Raw genomic sequence first — 19,383 nt, forward strand, 5'->3', positions numbered from 1 at the left:
CTGCGTAAAATGACAGTGTCTGAACGGCAAAGTGAATTTCCCATTCACTTTGCTGGCAGACACAAAGCACATTGCGTATTTTCAAAAAGCGCGTGCAAAAAAGCGCGCGAAAATACGCAATGTGTGAACGCAGCCTTATATAGTAAAAGTACCACCTCTGCGCTTCCACATGGTATCAATGCCCCCTTTGTGCCTCCATACAGTAAAAGTGCAGCCTAATAGTAGACTGTCTGCTACGTCTGAGTGATTGTACTCTTCCACTCTTCCTGTGGGCGTACACGCCCAAAAATGATGCACGACAGAGCACACATTTGCACAGTTGGCGTAGACGGGGACATAAACTATAATGGTGCATTCATTTGAATCCCATTTTGATGGGGGTTCTAACGCAAGCTCCGACTGGACCAACCAACGGGTGCAAAACGCAGTGTGAAAGCACCCTTAGAAAAAATCTGTCGGCTGTGTTTATAACAACCAAGAAAGACCTTTTGTCTTTAATTGATTAGTTTCTTTATACCAATGGAATGTAAAAAGTGGAAGCAAATGGCACAAGACATACTGCATAATACTGTACAACTAAAGCTAAGACAGAGGTAGAAACCAATAGAAAGACCCAATAATATAATGCACTCTCAGAATCAATATAAAGTCTAAAGGGCCAAGTTGTAAAAGAGCATATCAAATCTTTATTACATATAGCATGACGCAAAACAAGAGATAAAAGGAGACCTAAAACCAGAGGAGGATATCACATTGTACACTTGTAATCAATATACAGCATCAAGCTCATAATGATCACCGTAAAAAGAATATAAGGTTTAGAGTCTGACAAAAATGTCAAAAAAATTAATGATTAAATAAAAAATGATAAATAATAAGTACACCTTCCTAGTGTCAATAAAGCTATAAAAATGCAAGGTACATATAACAGCAAGTGTTCAAAAATTAATTTAGGGAATGTTACTAAGGTGAATAAATGAAGGACCTTACATGAGGTGCCATGGAGACATACCCACTAACAGAATTAATGTACTTTCATAATGAACACTGACATAATTCAGATGTAGCCAAACTAGTAAAATGCATATAGCAACAGATATCAAAGTATCCAAGTCTCCAGGACGATCTTTGAGATCAATGCACACTAGATAAGGAAATGGGTGTATGTTCAAGTGAACATGAAAATCAATTCAAAGGTGTACCTGAAACTTTAATGACCCCTCCAGAGAAGAATACGGTAGCTGGTAGAAATAGAGCTAATAAAGGAATCAAAGCATAGTGAAAATAAGGGGGCATACCAATGTGAATATCCAAACAAGAAGCACCCCCGAGGCGTGTTTGGTTTTACAAGCTTCTGCCAAGCTTGTACTTTTATCTGTTGCTATATCTAAGCTACATCTGAATTATATCAGTGTTCATTATGAATGGACATTAATTCTGTTATTTGGTATACTTACCTCCATAGCACTTTATGTAAGGTCCTTCATTTATTGACCTTAGTAACTTTCTCTAAATAGATTTTTGAACGCTTGCTGTTGTATGCACCTTGCATTTTTATAGCTTTATTGACACTAGGAGGGTGTACTCATTATTTATCATTTTTTATTTCATCATTCATTTTTTTACATATTTTTGTCAGTCTCTATGCCTTATTTCCTTTTTATGGTGATCATTATGAGCTTGATGCTGTATATTGATTACAAGTGTACAATGTGCTATCCTCCTCTAGTTTTATGTCTCCATTTATCTCTTGTTTTGTGTCATGCTATATGTAATAAATATTTGATATATTCTTTTACAACTTGGCCCTATATACTCTCCTTTTCGTGTAGAATTTATAAAGCTTGGATACAGTGTACATTTTTATGTTAATGTTTCTCTCTTAACCAATGTCTTTTCAGGCCTAGGCAAATGAACCTCACAGATTCCAACTATCGGAGTTAGGAATCTTTTACCAGGTTTTTCATATGAAGCTGAAGGCATAAAAAAACAGGGACAGACACCCTGATTTCTGCACTGTGTTACTTATTGGGCTTGTTGCTGTAGATTTGTTAAAATCACTTTGTTAGATACTGCAACGTTGAGTCCTCTTTATGATAAATAATTGATCTATGTGGAGATGTCACTGAAAAGATACTAGGCTCTTCCTAAATTAATGTCCAAATTTATTTATTGTTACTTGATATTTATTTCTTTTTAGACATAGACTGTTATGCTCTGTAGCACATTTCCTGTGGTTATTCTTTTACTAAGCTTATAAATCATTTCACCCTACAATTATCTGAAAACAAATGTTCCTACAAATGCTTGTTCAAACAAACTGCTTTATTATGGAGAAGTAGTATTTACTCTGTCCCTTTGCACCACAGCCAATTATTGTTTTTGCACTTTTTTGTTTTTTTTCTTCCCTTTTTCCCTAGAGCCGTAACTGTTATTTTTACAATGACCATATGAGGGCTTGTTCTTTGTAGGACAAAAGTAGCAATAAAACCAACATTTCTCTTTGTAACCACCAATGTTTTATTTTCATCGATCAAAAGATCATGTATTGTTTTGTGTTTTTTTGCCTTACAGCCTCCCAGTATGGGCACATTGATGGGTGTCTACCTTCCATGTCTGCAAAATATCCTAGGAGTGATACTGTTTCTTCGACTGACATGGATAGTGGGCACAGCTGGCGTACTCCAAACCCTTCTTATTGTACTACTATGTTGTTGCTGTGTAAGTAAATTATAAATATTTATAATTTTATTAACCAATTAATAAATGTATGAAAAAATGAAACCGAAATGTTAAAATGCACAAATGTTTTGTTGGTTAGAAGTGGACCATTAACCCCTTTCCAACTTGTGTAATCAATGTATAACCTGATTGTTAAGAAGAAAAACTGTAGGGGAACAAAAGTGCACAAGACAATCAGGTGATACCCTTTTGGGTATAAGGAAAGTAGAAGGAAGTTGCTCACCTGAGCAGGATGTGTTCAGACACAACTCCTATAAAAACCTGAAAATATTAGTTGCTTATTCTATGCTACATCTATCATATACAGTTAGGTCCAGAAACATTTGGACAGTGACACATGTTTTGGCAATTTGAGCTGTTGACTAAAACATTTTCAAGATAGAGTTATATAATCAATATGGGGTTAAAGTCACACTCTCGGCTTTAATTTGAGGGTATTCACATCCTAATTGGACTAAGACTTTAGGAATTACAGCTCTGCCACTTTTTAAAGGGACCAAAATGGACTGCTATCTCAAAAGCTCTCTAATGGGCTATTCCCTCGTTAATCCATCATCAATTAAGCAGGTAAAGGGTCTGGATGTGATTCCAGGTGTGACATTTGCATTTGAAAGCTGTTGCTGTGAACGCACAATATGCGGTCAAAGTAACTTTCAATGGAAGAGAAACCGATTAGATTAGTCTAATTAGATTAGGATGAAAACCCATCAGAAAGACAGCAGAAATTTTAGGAGTGGCCAGATCAACAGTTGGGTACAATCTGCAAATAATGAGCAAACCAGTGAGCTTGATAACTCGAAAAGGCCTGAATGTCCATGGTAGACAATAGTGGTGTATGATTGCATAATCCTTTTGATGGTGGAAAAAAACTTCCTCACAACATCCACCCAAGTGAAGAACACTCTCCTGGAAGTAGTTTTTTCAGTATCTAAGTCTACCAAAAAAAAATACTTCCTTCTCTCCCTACCCTGCTGCCAATTTTATCCAGGTTTGAACTACTTTCTGGCTTTGAGATCAACCAGTTAAAATGTTATGCTCGAAGTCAGTGTTCATATCAACAGAAATGGATATCTTGGTGTGAAATGTCAGACAAAAATTCACTGAATCAACACCATATATGAATGAAGACCAATAAAACATCACTTTTAATAGAATTGTTTAAAAGTGAACACACAGTGATAACAGACCTTATAAAAGTCCAATATTAATAAGATACAGCTCGGGGACTAGGTCCTAAAGTTGTCCTATTGCCACCCTGCCTAGCAGCGGAGGTTGGCACCCTTATCCTGCGCAATGGCGCCCCCGCTCAACGTCGACTGTTCCTTCTAGCCTTTTTTAGCCCTGATTGGAGGGACGTGTGACTCGGTGAGATAAGCAAGGACATAGAGATATATTAAATGAGAGTGATGCCTGTATCAAAAATATAGTCTTATTAAAGTTGAATCTCTTAAGAAAAGTCAAAAGGGTGAAAGAGAATTCACACCCTAGGCAACCCTTATCTGATTCCCTGGCTGACAGCAGAGGTTGGCACCCTATATCTGCGCGATGGCGCTCCTGCTCCACGTCGACTGTCCCTGAGTGACCCTGATGGACCCTAAGACAGACAAGAATAGAATAGATTGGACATAAAAGTGCATGTAAAAATAGTTCAGCTAGGAAGAACTATGTAAAAAAATGGAAACTCTCAATGGAGATCAATTGCAACTATCTTTAATAAATGTGTGCTTTAATCCCTGGTGCAGAGTAATACATCAGACTTCTCAGATGGTTGTTATAACCAGTGTACAAATAACTGATATTAAATAAGCTCAGAAAAAATAAGATATACTGTCCTGACAATCAATGCTATAGTAGTATAATAACCCCTATATCCTAACATTTGCACATCGAATGGTGTAATAAGTACTAGCCAAACCTAAAATGGATTGGTCACTAATATGTATAAGGCAGTTATAAACCCTTAACAATATTATACAGGTTGCACTGACTAATCAGATAAGATAAGTCTGCAGTAATTTAATTCAAACACACCTATGACATTGCACTAAACCCAAATAACGATATTAGACTCCTAGCAATCAACCCCCATCAAATGATAGATATTTATATGGCATACCCAAATATTTTAGAAAAAAATCAAGCAAGATAGAATGCCTGAACAACTCGACGCGTTTCCCCTTCGATAGGTTCATCAGGAGAGCATACATTAGCTAATATTAAATTCAATACATAAGAGCATACTTTCAATTGGCATAAGAAAAAGTTCTTCTCAGAGTAATTCAGTTTGTGGACTTAGCTTAAAATTGTAGCCATAAAAGAGCAGAGGGGAACAATGTCCTTCCTCATCCACCTCTGGGATTCAGTCACCCATGTTCACCCGATATCCTTTAATACTTCCCATTAGAATCACTTCCTGTGTCTCATAGCGTTGCCATGGTAAGCAAGTAAATAAGCTCAGTCTACTATGGCATTCGTATCCCAATCAAGACTAAAGGCTCAAAATCAATACCCCCTGATTACTAACTTATTAATCGTGTGGGTATAGCTTATTAGGGCATCCTACTATAAGGTTATCTAAACAGGATCGCTCCCCCACTATATACTCCCGGTCCAGGGATCGTGGAACACAAATGCGTTCCAACGCCGCAATGCACCATCCAGTTCCAGATATGTCATTTCTGGTTTCGGAGATCGTAGAGCGCATATGTGTTGCACCGCAGCAAAGCACCGTCCGGTTCCGATTGCATCACTTCCTTTTTTGGGGATCATGGAACGCATACGGACTGATGCGCTCCACTGTATTCTGCGCATGCGCCTAGGACATTGCGTCACTTATAACAAAAGGATCACAGGCCGCATATAGTAATGTGCACCGTAAAAAAACAAATTTAAGCACGCAGCTAAACTTCGGTAATCGTAAATAGGTAGCGATAATATGGTATTCTCCATGAACTAAAAATTATAATATCAGGGGGTAAGTACATGATGTCCAAAATAATTGAGCCTTTGTTATAGGTGTAGAATATAATGCCACCTACAGTGCTGGCCAAAAGTATTGGCACACGTGCAATTCTATCAGATAATACTCAGTTTCTTCCTGAAAATGATTGCAATCACAAATTCTTTGGTATTATTCTCTTCATTTAATTTGTCTTCAATGAAAAAAACACAAAAAGAATTGTCCTATAGCCAAATTGGATATAATTCCACACCAAACCTAAAAAACGGGATGGACAAAAGTATTGGCACCATTTGAAAAATCATGTGATGCTTCTCTAATTCGTGTAATTAACAGCACCTGTAATTTACCTGTGGCACCTAACAGGTGTTGGCAATAACTAAATCACACTTGCAGCCAGTTAACATGGATTAAAGTTGACTCAACCTCTGTCCTGTGTCCTTGTGTGTACCACATTGAGCATGGAGAAAAGAAAGAAGACCAAAAAACTATCTGAGGACTTGAGAAACCAAATTGTGAGGAAGCATGAGCAATCTCAAGGCTACAAGTCCATCTCCAAAGACCTGAATGTTCCTGTGTCTTCCGTGCACAGTGTCATCAAGAAGTTTAAAGCCCATGGCACTGTGGCTAACCTCCCTAGATGTGGACGGAAAAGAAAAATTGACGAGAGATTTCATTGCAAGATTGTGCGGATGGTGGATAAAGAACCTCGACTAACATCCAAACAAGTTCAAGCTGCCCTGCAGTCCGAGGCTACAACACTGTCAACCCATACTATCCGTCGGTGTCTGAATGAAAAGGGACTGTATGGTAGGATACCCGGGAAGACCTCACTTCTTACACCAAGACATAAAAAGCCAGGCTGGAGTTTGCCAAAACTTACCTGAGAAAGCCTAAAATGTTTTGGAAGAATGTTCTCTGGTCAGATGAGACAAAAGTAGAGCTTTTTGGGAAAAAGCATCAACACAGAGTGTACAGGAAAAAAAAGAGGCATTCAAAGAAAAGAACACGGTCCCTACAGTCAAACATGGCGGAGGTTCCCTGATGTTTTGGGGTTGATTTGCTGCCTCTGGCACTGGACTGCTTGACCATGTGCATGGCATTATGAAGTCTGAAGACTACCAACAAATTTTGCAGCACAATGTAGGGCCCAGTGTGAGAAAGCTGGGTCTCCCTCAGAGGTCATGGGTCTTCCAGCAGGACAATGACCCAAAACACACTTCCAAAAGCACTATAAAATGGTTTTAGAGAAAGCACTGGAGACTTCTAAGGTGGCCAGCAATGAGTCCAGACCTGAATCCCATAGAACACCTGTGGAGAGATCTCAAAATGGCAGTTTGGAGAAGGCACCCTTCAAATATCAGGGACCTGGAGCAGTTTGCCAAAGAAGAATGGTCTACAATTCCAGCAGAGCATTGTAAGAAACTCATTGATGGTTACCGGAAGCGGTTGTTTGCAGTTATTTTGGCTAAAGGTTGTGCAACCAAGTATTAGGCTGAGGGTGCCAATACTTTTGTCCGGCCCTTTTTTGTAGTTTTGTGTGAAATGATTAATGATTTGATTTTTGCTTCATTCTCTTTTGTGTTTTTTCCTTGCAAGCAAATTAAATGAAGAGAATAATACCAAAGAATTTGTGATTGCAATCATTTCCAGGAAGAAACTGAGTATTATCTGACAGAATTGCAGGGGTGCCAATACTTTTGGCCAGCACTGTATATAGTGGGAACTCCGCTTCTGTAAATAAGATCATACAATTCTTATAATTTAGACCTCTTAGCCAAAAGCAACCCTTTAAATTTCAAATGGGAAGTAAAGTCAATGAGAACAATAACCTTCATGTACTTCAAAAAAGGCCAAGATAATGTAAGTAATATGATAAATACAATCAACCATGAATAATGACCAATTTCCTTTACGAAGCAGTGGGTCATATCGCAAAGTCTTCCAAATCAGGGACTTATTTTAGAGAAAAGAGAACTTATCCTTTTCTACAGGACGAAAGGAGAGAGGAGGGTACTACGGATATATCCTCCTCAGATTTAGAACTGTCTGACACCAAAAGAGGAACAGGTGATTTCCCCAGGGGTAGGGGTTTTCAAGATGTTACATGTAGGAGAAACAACAGAACAGGATAGGAAAGACGAGAGAGGAGAGATTATATGCGTACAAGGAACAGTTACAGGGGAGACTCCTCAATTACAGGGCCCTCCTCCGCAGCTTCCGCTACTTTCTCACCGTCCTTGTCTTTTTTAAAGAAAAGGAAATTGGGAGGCCCAAAATAGAAGATACGACAAAATCATTAGTGTTTAATCTTATTCTCTATCTTCTTTGGAAAAACCAGTTCTGTGTAGAGGTTTATCTTTTGCACCAACTAATCGTTATGACAAGTTTACATGGGTGAAGGATATTCATTTATTTGGCCGGAAATTGAGATGGAGAAAGTTCTTTAAAACCTGCGATAGAGCCGAATGCGAGACGCTGGGTATTTTGGAGGAAGATCTATCTAATGTCAGAACCCTTGTGGACCTTTGGAGTGAAAACGAGAGGCAACCGGGTACGGGTCCTTTTACAGATTTCAGACCTATAAGTAGAAAAATGCCACCAACTACTGATCAATACAATAGTATTGATATTTTTTACAAAACTTGTAGTAGATGAATTGGGAAAACATGGTGAGATGCCCAGGAGGAATTATTCTAATATGACAAGGGAAGAAAGGATCACCCTTGATAAACTTGCTGATAACAAAGAATTGATTTTTAAGCCATCGGACAAAGGTAGTAACCTTGTTGTGTTGGATCACAATAGGTATCTCACCATGTGTAATAATATTCTGAGAGATGAACGGACGTATACAATTCTAAGAAATGATCCCTCAGAAAAATGTATCTATGATTTGAATAACATGTTGAATAGGGCATTGGAACAGGGACTTAAATCAAAGAATGAAAAGGATTTTATGTGTCCTAAAGTCTCAATTATGGCTGTATTCTTTTCATTGCCCAAGGTCCAAAAGAGTCTTAACTCCCTAATAGGGCGGCCAATTGTGGCAGGTATAGGTTCTGTTACGCAAAACTCCAGTATTTATGTTGACCGTATTCTGAGACCCTATGTTGTCTCTTTACTGTCCTTCTTAAGAGACACGACAGACCTTCTCCTCAGGCTGGAGGATGTGTTAATAAGTGAAGATGTAAATCTTGCATCAATTGATGTAGGATCACTTTATAGTAACATACCACATGATATTGGTATGAAGGCAGTTAACTACTACCTTAAATCAAGGGGGACACAATTCTCAGGTCACAGTGGTTTTGTGTCTGATCTCCTACAGTTTGTTTTGAAGCATAATTTTTTTGCTTTCAACGGTAAGTTCTTCCACCCGCTCAGGGGCACCGCGATGGGGAGCCCTTGTGCCCCCTCGTATGCCAACTTGTTCCTGGGCTGGTGGGAGGACACAAATTGTGTTCAGGGAGGACGGGGCATCCTGGTGGAACCCCAGGCTTGTTTTTTGGGGGAGATATATTGATGACATCTTGATCTTGTGGTCTGGTAGCGCCTCGTCCTTCTCGAGCTTTGTTAATGAACTTAACTATAACAACATTGGTCTGATATTGACATATGAGATTAATTACAACTCCATTAATTTTTTTGGATATTAAGATCGGGAGAGATAGTACTGGACGCATTACCACTAAGACCTATAAAAAACGTACCGCTACAAATCACTCTGAGGAGAGGGATACCCAAGGGTTAATACCTCCATCAGAAGAGATTGTTCGTCCATTCCCAGATTCCATGAACAGGCCGTGAGTTAAAACATAGATTTTTGGATAGGGGTTATCCCATAAATGTCCTTAGAGAAGCATTTCAGACATCTAGGACAAGGGAGAGAACTACTCTATTGTGGAGTCATCCTCTTTCATTTTGCTACTCAACAACACAGATGCGAAATAAAGGGAATTTTGATGATCGCTAAGAAGTAAGGGGAGTGATCCAAAAATATTGGAATTTACTAAAAATGGATCCTGAAATATGTGATCTTATTCCTGAGTACCCAACTATTCTCTATAGAAGGGGGAGATCAATCCGCGATCAGTTGGTACACAGTAATTACGCACCAATGAAACACATGGTTGAAGACTAGAGAAAAAGGTACCTTCAGATGGGGAAGGTGTAAATTTTGCAAATACATCCTTAGGTCTAAAGAATTCTCTAGTACTACCACGGGGAAGACCTATCAATGCAGACATTTTGCCAATTGTACTACAAAGGGGGTGATCTATCTGTGTCACTGTTCATGTCCAAGGGAATATGTGGGAAAGACGAGGCGAGAGCTGCAGAGGAGGGTGGGAGAGCATTTAGGGGACATAAAGAACGCCCTTGACACCCCTATTTCCAATCATGTTAGGGAGGTTCATAGAGGTGATCTCGACAGTATCAAATTTTCAGTTATTGAGGTGGTGACACCCCATAGCAGAGGGGGAGATTAGGATCAGAGAATTCTGCAGAAGGAAGCCAGGTGCATTTACCAGGTGAAAAGTATTAAACCAGATTGTCTTAATGATCAGTTACATTTTGGCTGCTTCATTTAATGTCTCCTTATTTAGGTAGTCCTGTTGCTCCTTCCCTTTGCCCAATAGCTTTCGGGTCTATTTAGGTCCTGGTTGTCGGTGCTCACTGCTCCTGGTTTTTAGTCCCTGATTTGGAAGACTTTGCGATATGACCCACTGCTCCGTAAAGGAAATTGGTCATTATTCATGGTTGATTGCATTCATTATATTACTTACATTATCTTGGCTTTTTTTGAAGTACATGAAGGTTATTGTTCTCATTGACTTTACTTCCCATTTGAAATTTAAAGGGTTGCTTTTGGCTAAGAGGTCTAAATTATAAGAATTGTATGATCTTATTTACAGAAGTGGAGTTCCCACTATATAGGTGGCATTATATTCTACACTGTTAGGTTCATTTAGCAGTGTTTTACACCTATAACTAAGGCTCAGTTATTTTGGACATCATGTACTTAACCCCTGATATTATAATTTTTAGTTCATGGAGATTACCATATTATAGCTACCTATTTACTATTACCTAAGTTTAGATGCGTGCTCAAATCTGATTTTTACGGTGCGCATTACTATATGCGGCTTGTGATCCTTTTGTTATAAGTGACGCAATGTCCTAGGCGCATGTGCAGAATACAGTGGAGCGCATCAGTCCATATGCGTTCCATGATCCCCGAAACCGGAAGTGACACAACTGGAAGCGGATGGTGCTTTGCTGCGGTGGAACGCATATGCGCTCCTCGATCTCCGAAACCAGAAATGACGTATCCGAAACTGAATGGTGCTTTGCGGCGTTGGAACGTATTTGTGTTCCACGATCCCTGGACCGGAAGTAAACAGTGGGGTAGCGGTCCTGTTTAGATAACCTTATAGTAAGACGCCCTTATAAGCTATACCCACACGATTAATAAGTTAGTAATCAGGGGGTATTGATTTTGAGCCTTTAGTCTTGATTGGGATACGAATGCCATAGTAGACAGAGCTTATTTACTTGCTTACCATGGCAACGCTATGAGACACAGGAAGTGATTTTAATGGGAAGTATATAAGGAGACCGGTTCAGTGAGAACATGGGTGACCTGAATCCCTGAGGTGGGTGAGGAAGGACATTGTTCCCCCCTGCTCTTTTATGGCTACAATTTTAAGCTAAGTCCACAAATTGAATTACTCTTTGAAGAACTTTTTCTTATACCATTTGAAAGTATGCTCTTATCTATTGAATTTATAGTGGGTATGGAAAGTATTCAGACCCCTTTAAATTTTTCACTCTTTGTTTCATTGCAGCCATTTGGTAAATTCTAAAAAGTTTATTTTTTTTCTCATTAAAGTACACTCTTGACTGAAAAAAACAGAAATGTAGAAATTTTTGCAAATTTATTAAAGAAAAACTGAAATATCACATGGTCATAAGTTTTCAGACCCTTTGCTCAGACACTCATATTTAAGTCACATGCTGTCCATTTCCTTGTGATCCTCCTTGAGATGGTTCTACTCCTTCATTGGAGTCCAGCTGTGTTTAATTTAACTGATAGGACTTGATTTGGAAAGGCACACACCTGTTTATATAAGACCTCCCAGCTCACAGTGCTTGTCAGACTAAATGAGAATCATGAGCTCAGAGACAAAATTATGGCAAGGCACAGATCTGGCCAAGGTTACAAAAGAATTTCTGCATTACTCAAGGTTCCTAAGAGTACAGTGGCCTCCATAATCCTTAAATGGAAGAAATTTGGGACTACCAGAAGTCTTCCTAGACCTGGCCGTCCAGCCAAACTGACAAACTGAGCACTCGTGGGAGAAGAGCCTTGGTGAGAGAGGTAAAGAAGAACCCCAAGATCACTGTGGCTGAGCTCCAGAGATGCAGTAGGGACATGGGAGAAAGTTCCCCAAATTCAACTATCACTGCAACCCTCCACCAGTCGGGCCTTTATGGCTGAGTTGCCCGATGGAAGCCTCTCCTCAGTGCAAGACATATGAAAGGCCGCATAGAGTTTGCTCAAAAACACATGAAGAACTCCTAGACTATGAGAAATAATATTCTCTGGTCTGATGAGACTAAGATAGACCTTTTTGGTGATAATTCTAAGCCGTACAGTGCATTGTGAAAGTATTTGGCCCCCTTGAACTTTTCTACCTTTTGCCACATTTCTGGCTTCAAATATAAAGATATAAAGTTCTAATTTTTTGGGACGAATCAACAACAAGTGGGACACAATCGTGAAGTGGAACGAAATGTATTGGATATTTGAAACTTTTTTAACAAATTAAAAACTGAAAAGTGGGACGTGCAATATTATTCGGCCCCTTTACTTTCAGTGCAGCAAGTTCACTCCAGAAGTTCAGTGAGGATCTCTGAATGATCCAATGTTGTCCTAAATGACTGGCAATGATAAATAGAATCACCCTGTGTGTAATCAAGTCTCCGTATAAATGCACCTGCTCTGTGATAGTCTCAGGGTTCTGTTTCAAGTGCAGAGAGCATCATGAAGACCATGGAACACACCAGGCAGGTCTGAGATACTGTGGCGAAGTTGAAAGCCGGATTTGGATACAAAAAGATTTCCCAAGTTTCAAACATCTCAAGGAGCACTGTGCAAGCGATCGTATTGAAAAGGAAGGAGTATCAGACCACTGCAAATCTACCAAGACCCGGCCGTCCCTCTAAACTTTCATCTTGAACAAGGAGAAGACTGATCAGAGATGCAGCCAAAAGGCCAATAATCACTCTGGATGAACTGCAGAGATCTACAGCTGAGGTGGGAGAGTCTGTCCATAGGACAACAATCAGTCGTAAACTGCACAAATCTGGCCTTTATGGAAGAGTGGCAAGAAGAAAGCCATTTCTCAAACATCAATAAAAAGTCCCGTTTGAAGTTTGCCACAAGCCACCTGGGAGACACACCAAACATGTGGAATAAGGTGCTCTGGTCAGATGAAAACAAAATAGAACTTTTTGGCCACAATGCAAAGCGATATGTTTGGCGTTAAAGCAACACAGCTCATCACCCTCAAAACACCACCCCCTCTGTCAAATATGGTGGTGGCAGCATCATGATTTGGGCCTGCTTTTCTTTGGCAGGGTCAGGGAAGATGGTTAAAATTGATGGGAAGATGGATGGAGCCAAATACAGGACCATTCTGGAAGAAAACCTGTTGGAGTCTGCAAAAGACCTGAGACTGGGACAGAGATTTATCTTCCAACGAGACAATGATCCCAAACATAAAGCAAACTCTACAATGGAATGGTTCAAAAATAAAGGTATCCAGGTGTTAGAATGGCCAAGTCAAAGTCCAGACCCTAATCCAATTGAGAATCTGTGGAAAGAGCTGAAAACTGCTGTTCACAAATGCCCTCCATCCAACCTCAATGAGCTTGAGCTGTTTTGCAAGGAAGAATGGGCAAGAATTTCAGCCTCTCGATGTGCAAAACTGATAGAAACATACCCCAAGCGACTTGCAGCTGTAATCGCAGCAAAAGGTGGAGCTACAAAGTATTAACTCAAGGGGGCCGAATAATATTGCACGCCCCACTTTTCAGTTTTAGTTTGTTAAAAAAGTTTAAAATATCCAATAAATTTCGTTCCACTTCACGATGGTGTCCCACTTGTTGTTGATTCTTCCCAAACAAATTAGAATGTTTGAAGCCAGAAATGTGGCAAAAGGTAGAAAAGTTCAAGGGAACCAAATTCTTTCATAGTGCACTGTATGTATAGAGAAAACCAGGCACTGCTCATCACCTGCCCAATACAATCCCAACAGTGAAACATGGTGGCGGCAGCATCATGCTATGGGGGTGTTTTTCAGCTGCAAGGACAGGACGACTGGTTGCAATTGAAGGAAACATGAAAGCTGCCAAGTACAGAGATATCCTGGATGAAAACCTCTTCCAGAGTGCTCTGGACCTCGGACTTGGCCCAAGGTTCACCTTCCAACAAGACAATGACCCTAAGCACACAGCTAAAATAACAAAGGAGTGGCTCCAGAACAACTCTGTGACCATTCTTGACTGGCCCAGCCAGAGCCCTGACTTAAACCCAATTGAGCATCTCTGGAGGGACCTGAAAATGGCTGTCCACCAACGTTCACCATCCTACCTGATGGAAGTGGAGAGGATCTGCAATGAAGAATAGCAGGGGATCCCCAAATCCTGGTGTGAAAAACTTGTTGTATCATTCCCAAGAAGACTCATGGCTGTACTAGCTCACAAGGGTGCTTCTACTCAATACTGAGCAAAGGGTCTGAATATTTATGACCATGTGATATTTCAGTTTTTCTTTTTTAATAAATTTGCAAAAATTTCTACCTACATTTCTGTTTTTTTTTCAGTCCAGATGGGTTGCAGAGTGTACTTTAATGAGAAAAAAATGAACTTTTTAGAATTTACCAAATAGCTGCAATGAAACAAAGAGTGAAAAATTTAAAGGGGTCTGAATACTTTCTATACCCACTGTAATATTAGCTAAAGTATGCTCTCCTGATGAACCTATCGAAGGGGAAACGCGTCGAGTGTTTAGGCATAACTATCTTGTTTGATTTTTTTCTAAAATATTAGGCATGCCATATGAATATCTATCTTTTGATGGGGATTGATTGCTGTGAATCTAATATCGTTATTTGGGCATAGTGCAATGGATTTAGTGCAATGTCATAGGTGTGTTTGAATTAAATTACTGCAGACTTATCTTATCTGATTAGTCAGTGCAACCTGTATAATATTGTTAAGGGTTTATAACTGCCTTATACATATTAGTGACCAATCCATTTTAGGTTTGGCTAGTACTTATTACACCATTCGATGTGCAAATGTTAGGATATAGGGGTTATTATACTACTATAGCATTGATTGTCAGGGCAGTATATCTTATTTTTTCTGAGCTTATTTAATATCCGTTATTTGTACACTGGTTATAACAACCATCTGAGAAGTCTGATGTATTACTCTGCACCAGGGATTAACCCCTTTTACAGCCTGTGCCGTAATTGTACGCACAAGACTGTAACCCCCGGTTCAGTGAGGGCTCCGGCTCTGAGCCCGCACTAAACCGGGCACATGTCAGCTGATTATTACAGCTGACATGTGCCCCCAACAGCTGCAGGTGTTAAATGCCGATGTCAATCTCTGACAGCGGCATTTAATTTGCGCAAACCGGATGCGCGTCACTTACCCCGCCCATCGGCGACCCCGTCACATGATTGCTGGTCACCAATGGGTTGGCATGACAACCCTGGGTCTGCAGCAGACCCCAGTGGTTGTCATGTACTGATCGCTATGAGCGCCACATAGTGGTCGGCGCTCATAACACAGGACCATTTCTGCTGCATAGAGGTGATCTGCTGATCATCTCTATGTAGCAGAGGCGATCAGGTAATTGCTGATTCTATTCTCCTATGGAGACTATAGAAGCAATTAAAAAGTGAAAAAAAAATGTTTTTAAAAATGTTTAAAAAATTTAGAAGTTTAAATCACACCCCCCTTTCACCCCATTCAAAATAAAATAATTAAAAAAAAAACACGTACACATATTTGGTATCCTCGCTTTCAGAATCGCCCGATAGATCAATATAAAAAAGAATTAATCCGATCGGTAAACGGTGTAACGAGAAAAAAATTCTAAACGCCAGAATTACGTTTTTTGGTTGCCGCAACACTGCAATAAAATGCAATAACGGGCGATCAAAACATAGGATCTACCGCGAAATGGTATCAATAAAAACTTTCGCTCGGCACTCAAAAAATAAACCCTCACCTGGCCCCAGATCCCGAAAAATGGAGACGCTACGGGTCTTGGAAAATGGCGCCATATTTTTTTTTTTTTCAGCAGACTTTGGAATTTTTTTTCACCACTTAAATAAAAAAGAACCTATACATGTTTGGTGTCTACAAACTTGTAATGACCTGCAATTTCACCGCGCTGGAATTTTTTTCTCATTTTCCTGAACACAATATGATAAAACTAGTAATGGCGTTGAAAAGTACAACTCGTCCCGCAAAAAAATAAGCCCTCACACGGCCATATTGACCAAAAAATAAAAACGCTATGGCTCTGGGAACAAGGGGAGGAAAAAACAAAAATGCAAAAACAGAAAATCCCAGGGTTGCGAAAGGGTTAAAGTACACGTTTATTAAGGATAGTTGCAATTGATCTCCATTGAGAGCTTCCATTTTTTTACATAGTTCTTCCTAGCTGAACTATGTTTACATGCACTTTTATGTCCAATCTATTCTATTCTTCTGTCTTGGGGTTCATCAGGGTCAGTCAGGGACAGACGACGTGGAGCAGGGGCGCCATTGCGCAGATATAGGGTGCCAACCTCCGCTGTCAGGCGGGGAATCAGATAAGGGTTGCCTAGGGTTTGAATTCTCTTTCACCCTATTGACTTTTCTTAAGAGATTCAACTTTAATAAGACTATCTCTATTTTTGATACATGCATCACTCTCATTTAATATATCTCTATTACATTGCTTATCTCACTGAGTCACACGTCCCTCCAGTCAGGGCTAAATAGGGAAAGAAGGAACAGTCGATGTTGAGCGGGGGCGCCATTGCGCAAGATAAGGGTGCCAACCTCCACTGCTAGGCAGGGTGGCAATAGGACTATTTTAGGGCCTAGTCCCCGAGCTGTATCTTATTAATATTGGACTTTTATAAGGTCTGTTATCACTGTGTGTTTTCTTTAAAATAATTATATTAAAAGTGATGTTTTATTGGTCTTCATCCATATATGGTGTTGAGTCGGTGATTTTTTGCCTAAATCAATGTTCCCCAACTCCAGTCCTCAAGAGCCACCAACAGGTCATGTTTTTAGAATTTCCACTATTGCTCAGGTGATGGAATTATTGCCTGTGCAGATACTGCAATTCTCACCAAGCCATACTAAAAAAATCCTGAAAACCTTACCTATTTATTGCTTTTGAGGACTGGAGTTGTGGAACACTATCCCAAATATTTCTCTTGCTGCCTCTCTCATAGCACATTTAAAACATGACGTTTCATTGCAATGGGCCTCTGATCAACTTGACTTAACTTGATGTTAAATTGTCCACAAACCTCAAGTCCCTCATTTCTGCAAATAACCCACAAAAACTGTGAAAGCTCTCCTCTCTATTACAAATGTCAACTTCAGTTCTCTTGGCTGGATGCATACGCTTTCTTAAAATTATTATTATGATTTATTTTTTAAGCACCATTGATTGCATGGTGCTTTACTTGAGAAGGAGTTACATACAAGACATAACTATATAAGATGCGGTGAAGAAATCACATTTCTCACTAAATTACTATACCTCCTCCGTGTCCTTCCAATCCCCGTCCATTTCAGTACCTTAAAATAGCCCTTTGTTTTATTATTATTTATTATTATAGCGCCATTTATTCCATGGCGCTTTACATGTGAAAGGGGTATACATAGAAAAAACAATTACAATGACAATAATCTTGAACAATACAAGTTAGCGACTGGTACAGGAGGAGAGCGGACCCTGGTCATGCTGTGGTGTGCTGGAGTGAGGGTTACTGCAGGTTGTACGCTTGTTGGAAGAGGTGGGTCTTCAGGTTCCTTTTGAAGGTTTCCACAATAGGCGAAAGTCTTGTGTTTGGGTAGAGCATTCCAGAGTAGGGTGGATGCATGGGAGAAATCTTGTATGCGATTGGTGGAAGAGGAGATAAGAGGTGAGTAGAGAAGGTGATCTTGTGAGGATCGGAGGTTGCGTGCAGGCAAGTATAAGGATACTAGGTCACAGATGTATGGAGGAGACAGGTTGTGGATGGATGGCTTTTCATGCCAAGGTTAGGGTTTTGAACTGGAGTCTCTAGGTAATGGGGAGCCAGTGAAGGGATTGACAGAGAGTAGAGGGCGGGAAATAGCAGGGGGGACAGGTGGATTAGTCGGGCAGCAGAGTTTAGGATAGATTGGAGGGGTGCAAGAGTGTTGAAAAGGAGGTCACAGAGCAGGAGGTTGCAGTAGTCGAGGCGGGAGATGATGAGGACGTGCACTAGTGTTTTTGCAGATTCGTAATTGAGGAATTGTGAAGGTTTCACCAATTTCCAATTTAAGATACACTAGGTAACTGCTCTCCTCCAAATTAAAGATGTCTGAGTGCATGCAGAGAAGCTAAATAACCAAATCTGCTAATCTGGTTGAAAAACTTCACTCAGAAACTGAACCACGCAAAATGGCATACTTTATTACGTAGACATGGGGTTAAATAGCATTCTCCTTCTAGGTGGGATTAGAAAAATGTATTGCTCTTTTCTGATAACTCGGCATGCTGTAATTTGTTCGTCCATGTATCTCTTAGTCTCAGTAACGCCTTATGAATTCCGATGGAGGGGGTGAGTTCGCCCCTCAGCGCCATCTTTGCCAACTCGACATAAATCTCTGTTATCAGCCGTGCATATGTCATTCACAGGAAATCATTTAGTTGTTTGTGTCTACAAATTAGAACAGAAGCTGTTAGTTATACATTCATTAACTATTAACATAATCCATGTGCATATAAGCATTTGCATACATACATACACATAGATTATTCCATCACTGCTATATTGATTCACACTGATTAGATAATCTATTAAGACACTAATTGATTTTCTATAATATATATTTTACCTTGACAGAATGTGCGGATCCGGGAGATATTTTTGAGTTGGAGTCGGCAGGAAGTGGAAATGGCTTGGATGTATGGTTTGAAGGAGAGATTAGAGTCCAGGGTTACCCCGAGGGAGTGAGCTTGCGGGACTGGGAAGAGTGGGCAGCCATTGACTATGATGGATAGGTCAGATGGGGTTGAGTGAGATGGTGGAAAGATGATGAATTCAGTTTTATCCATGTTAAAGGGAACCTGTCACGTCCTAGTAGCTGTATACATCACTAACGAGCTGTTTTTATGAAAATCGGTGATAGGATAATGATGTTATAACATTTTATATACTTTATCTACCTTCTCGTATTCAGTCATAGGGTTGTGATTCTCACATTCAGTCATGGGCGGCCGCGTTAAGTTGGTGCTGGCGCCGCCTATAACATTTGAATACTTCTTCCGGCAAGAGCGATGTTTGAGGGGCGTTCGCACTGAGGCTGTGTGATTACCAGCTTCAGTGCGCACGTTTTATCAC

General features: G+C 40.0%; 1 protein-coding gene across 1 annotated transcript in view; it reads left to right on the plus strand.

The window, feature by feature from the left end:
- Positions 1-19,383, plus strand: part of SLC12A4 (solute carrier family 12 member 4) — a 394,075-nt gene that overhangs the window by 94,484 nt on the left and 280,208 nt on the right. The window contains exon 4 of the mRNA XM_073657959.1: positions 2,575-2,721. Within this exon, the coding sequence (XP_073514060.1) occupies positions 2,575-2,721 (147 nt within the window). The remainder of the gene's footprint in view (positions 1-2,574; positions 2,722-19,383) is intronic.

The sequence above is a fragment of the Phyllobates terribilis genome, unplaced genomic scaffold (genome assembly GCF_046119375.1).
Source record: "Phyllobates terribilis strain yellow unplaced genomic scaffold, ASM4611937v1 Scaffold_13__5_contigs__length_258822181, whole genome shotgun sequence".
Classification (NCBI taxonomy): domain Eukaryota; kingdom Metazoa; phylum Chordata; class Amphibia; order Anura; family Dendrobatidae; genus Phyllobates; species Phyllobates terribilis.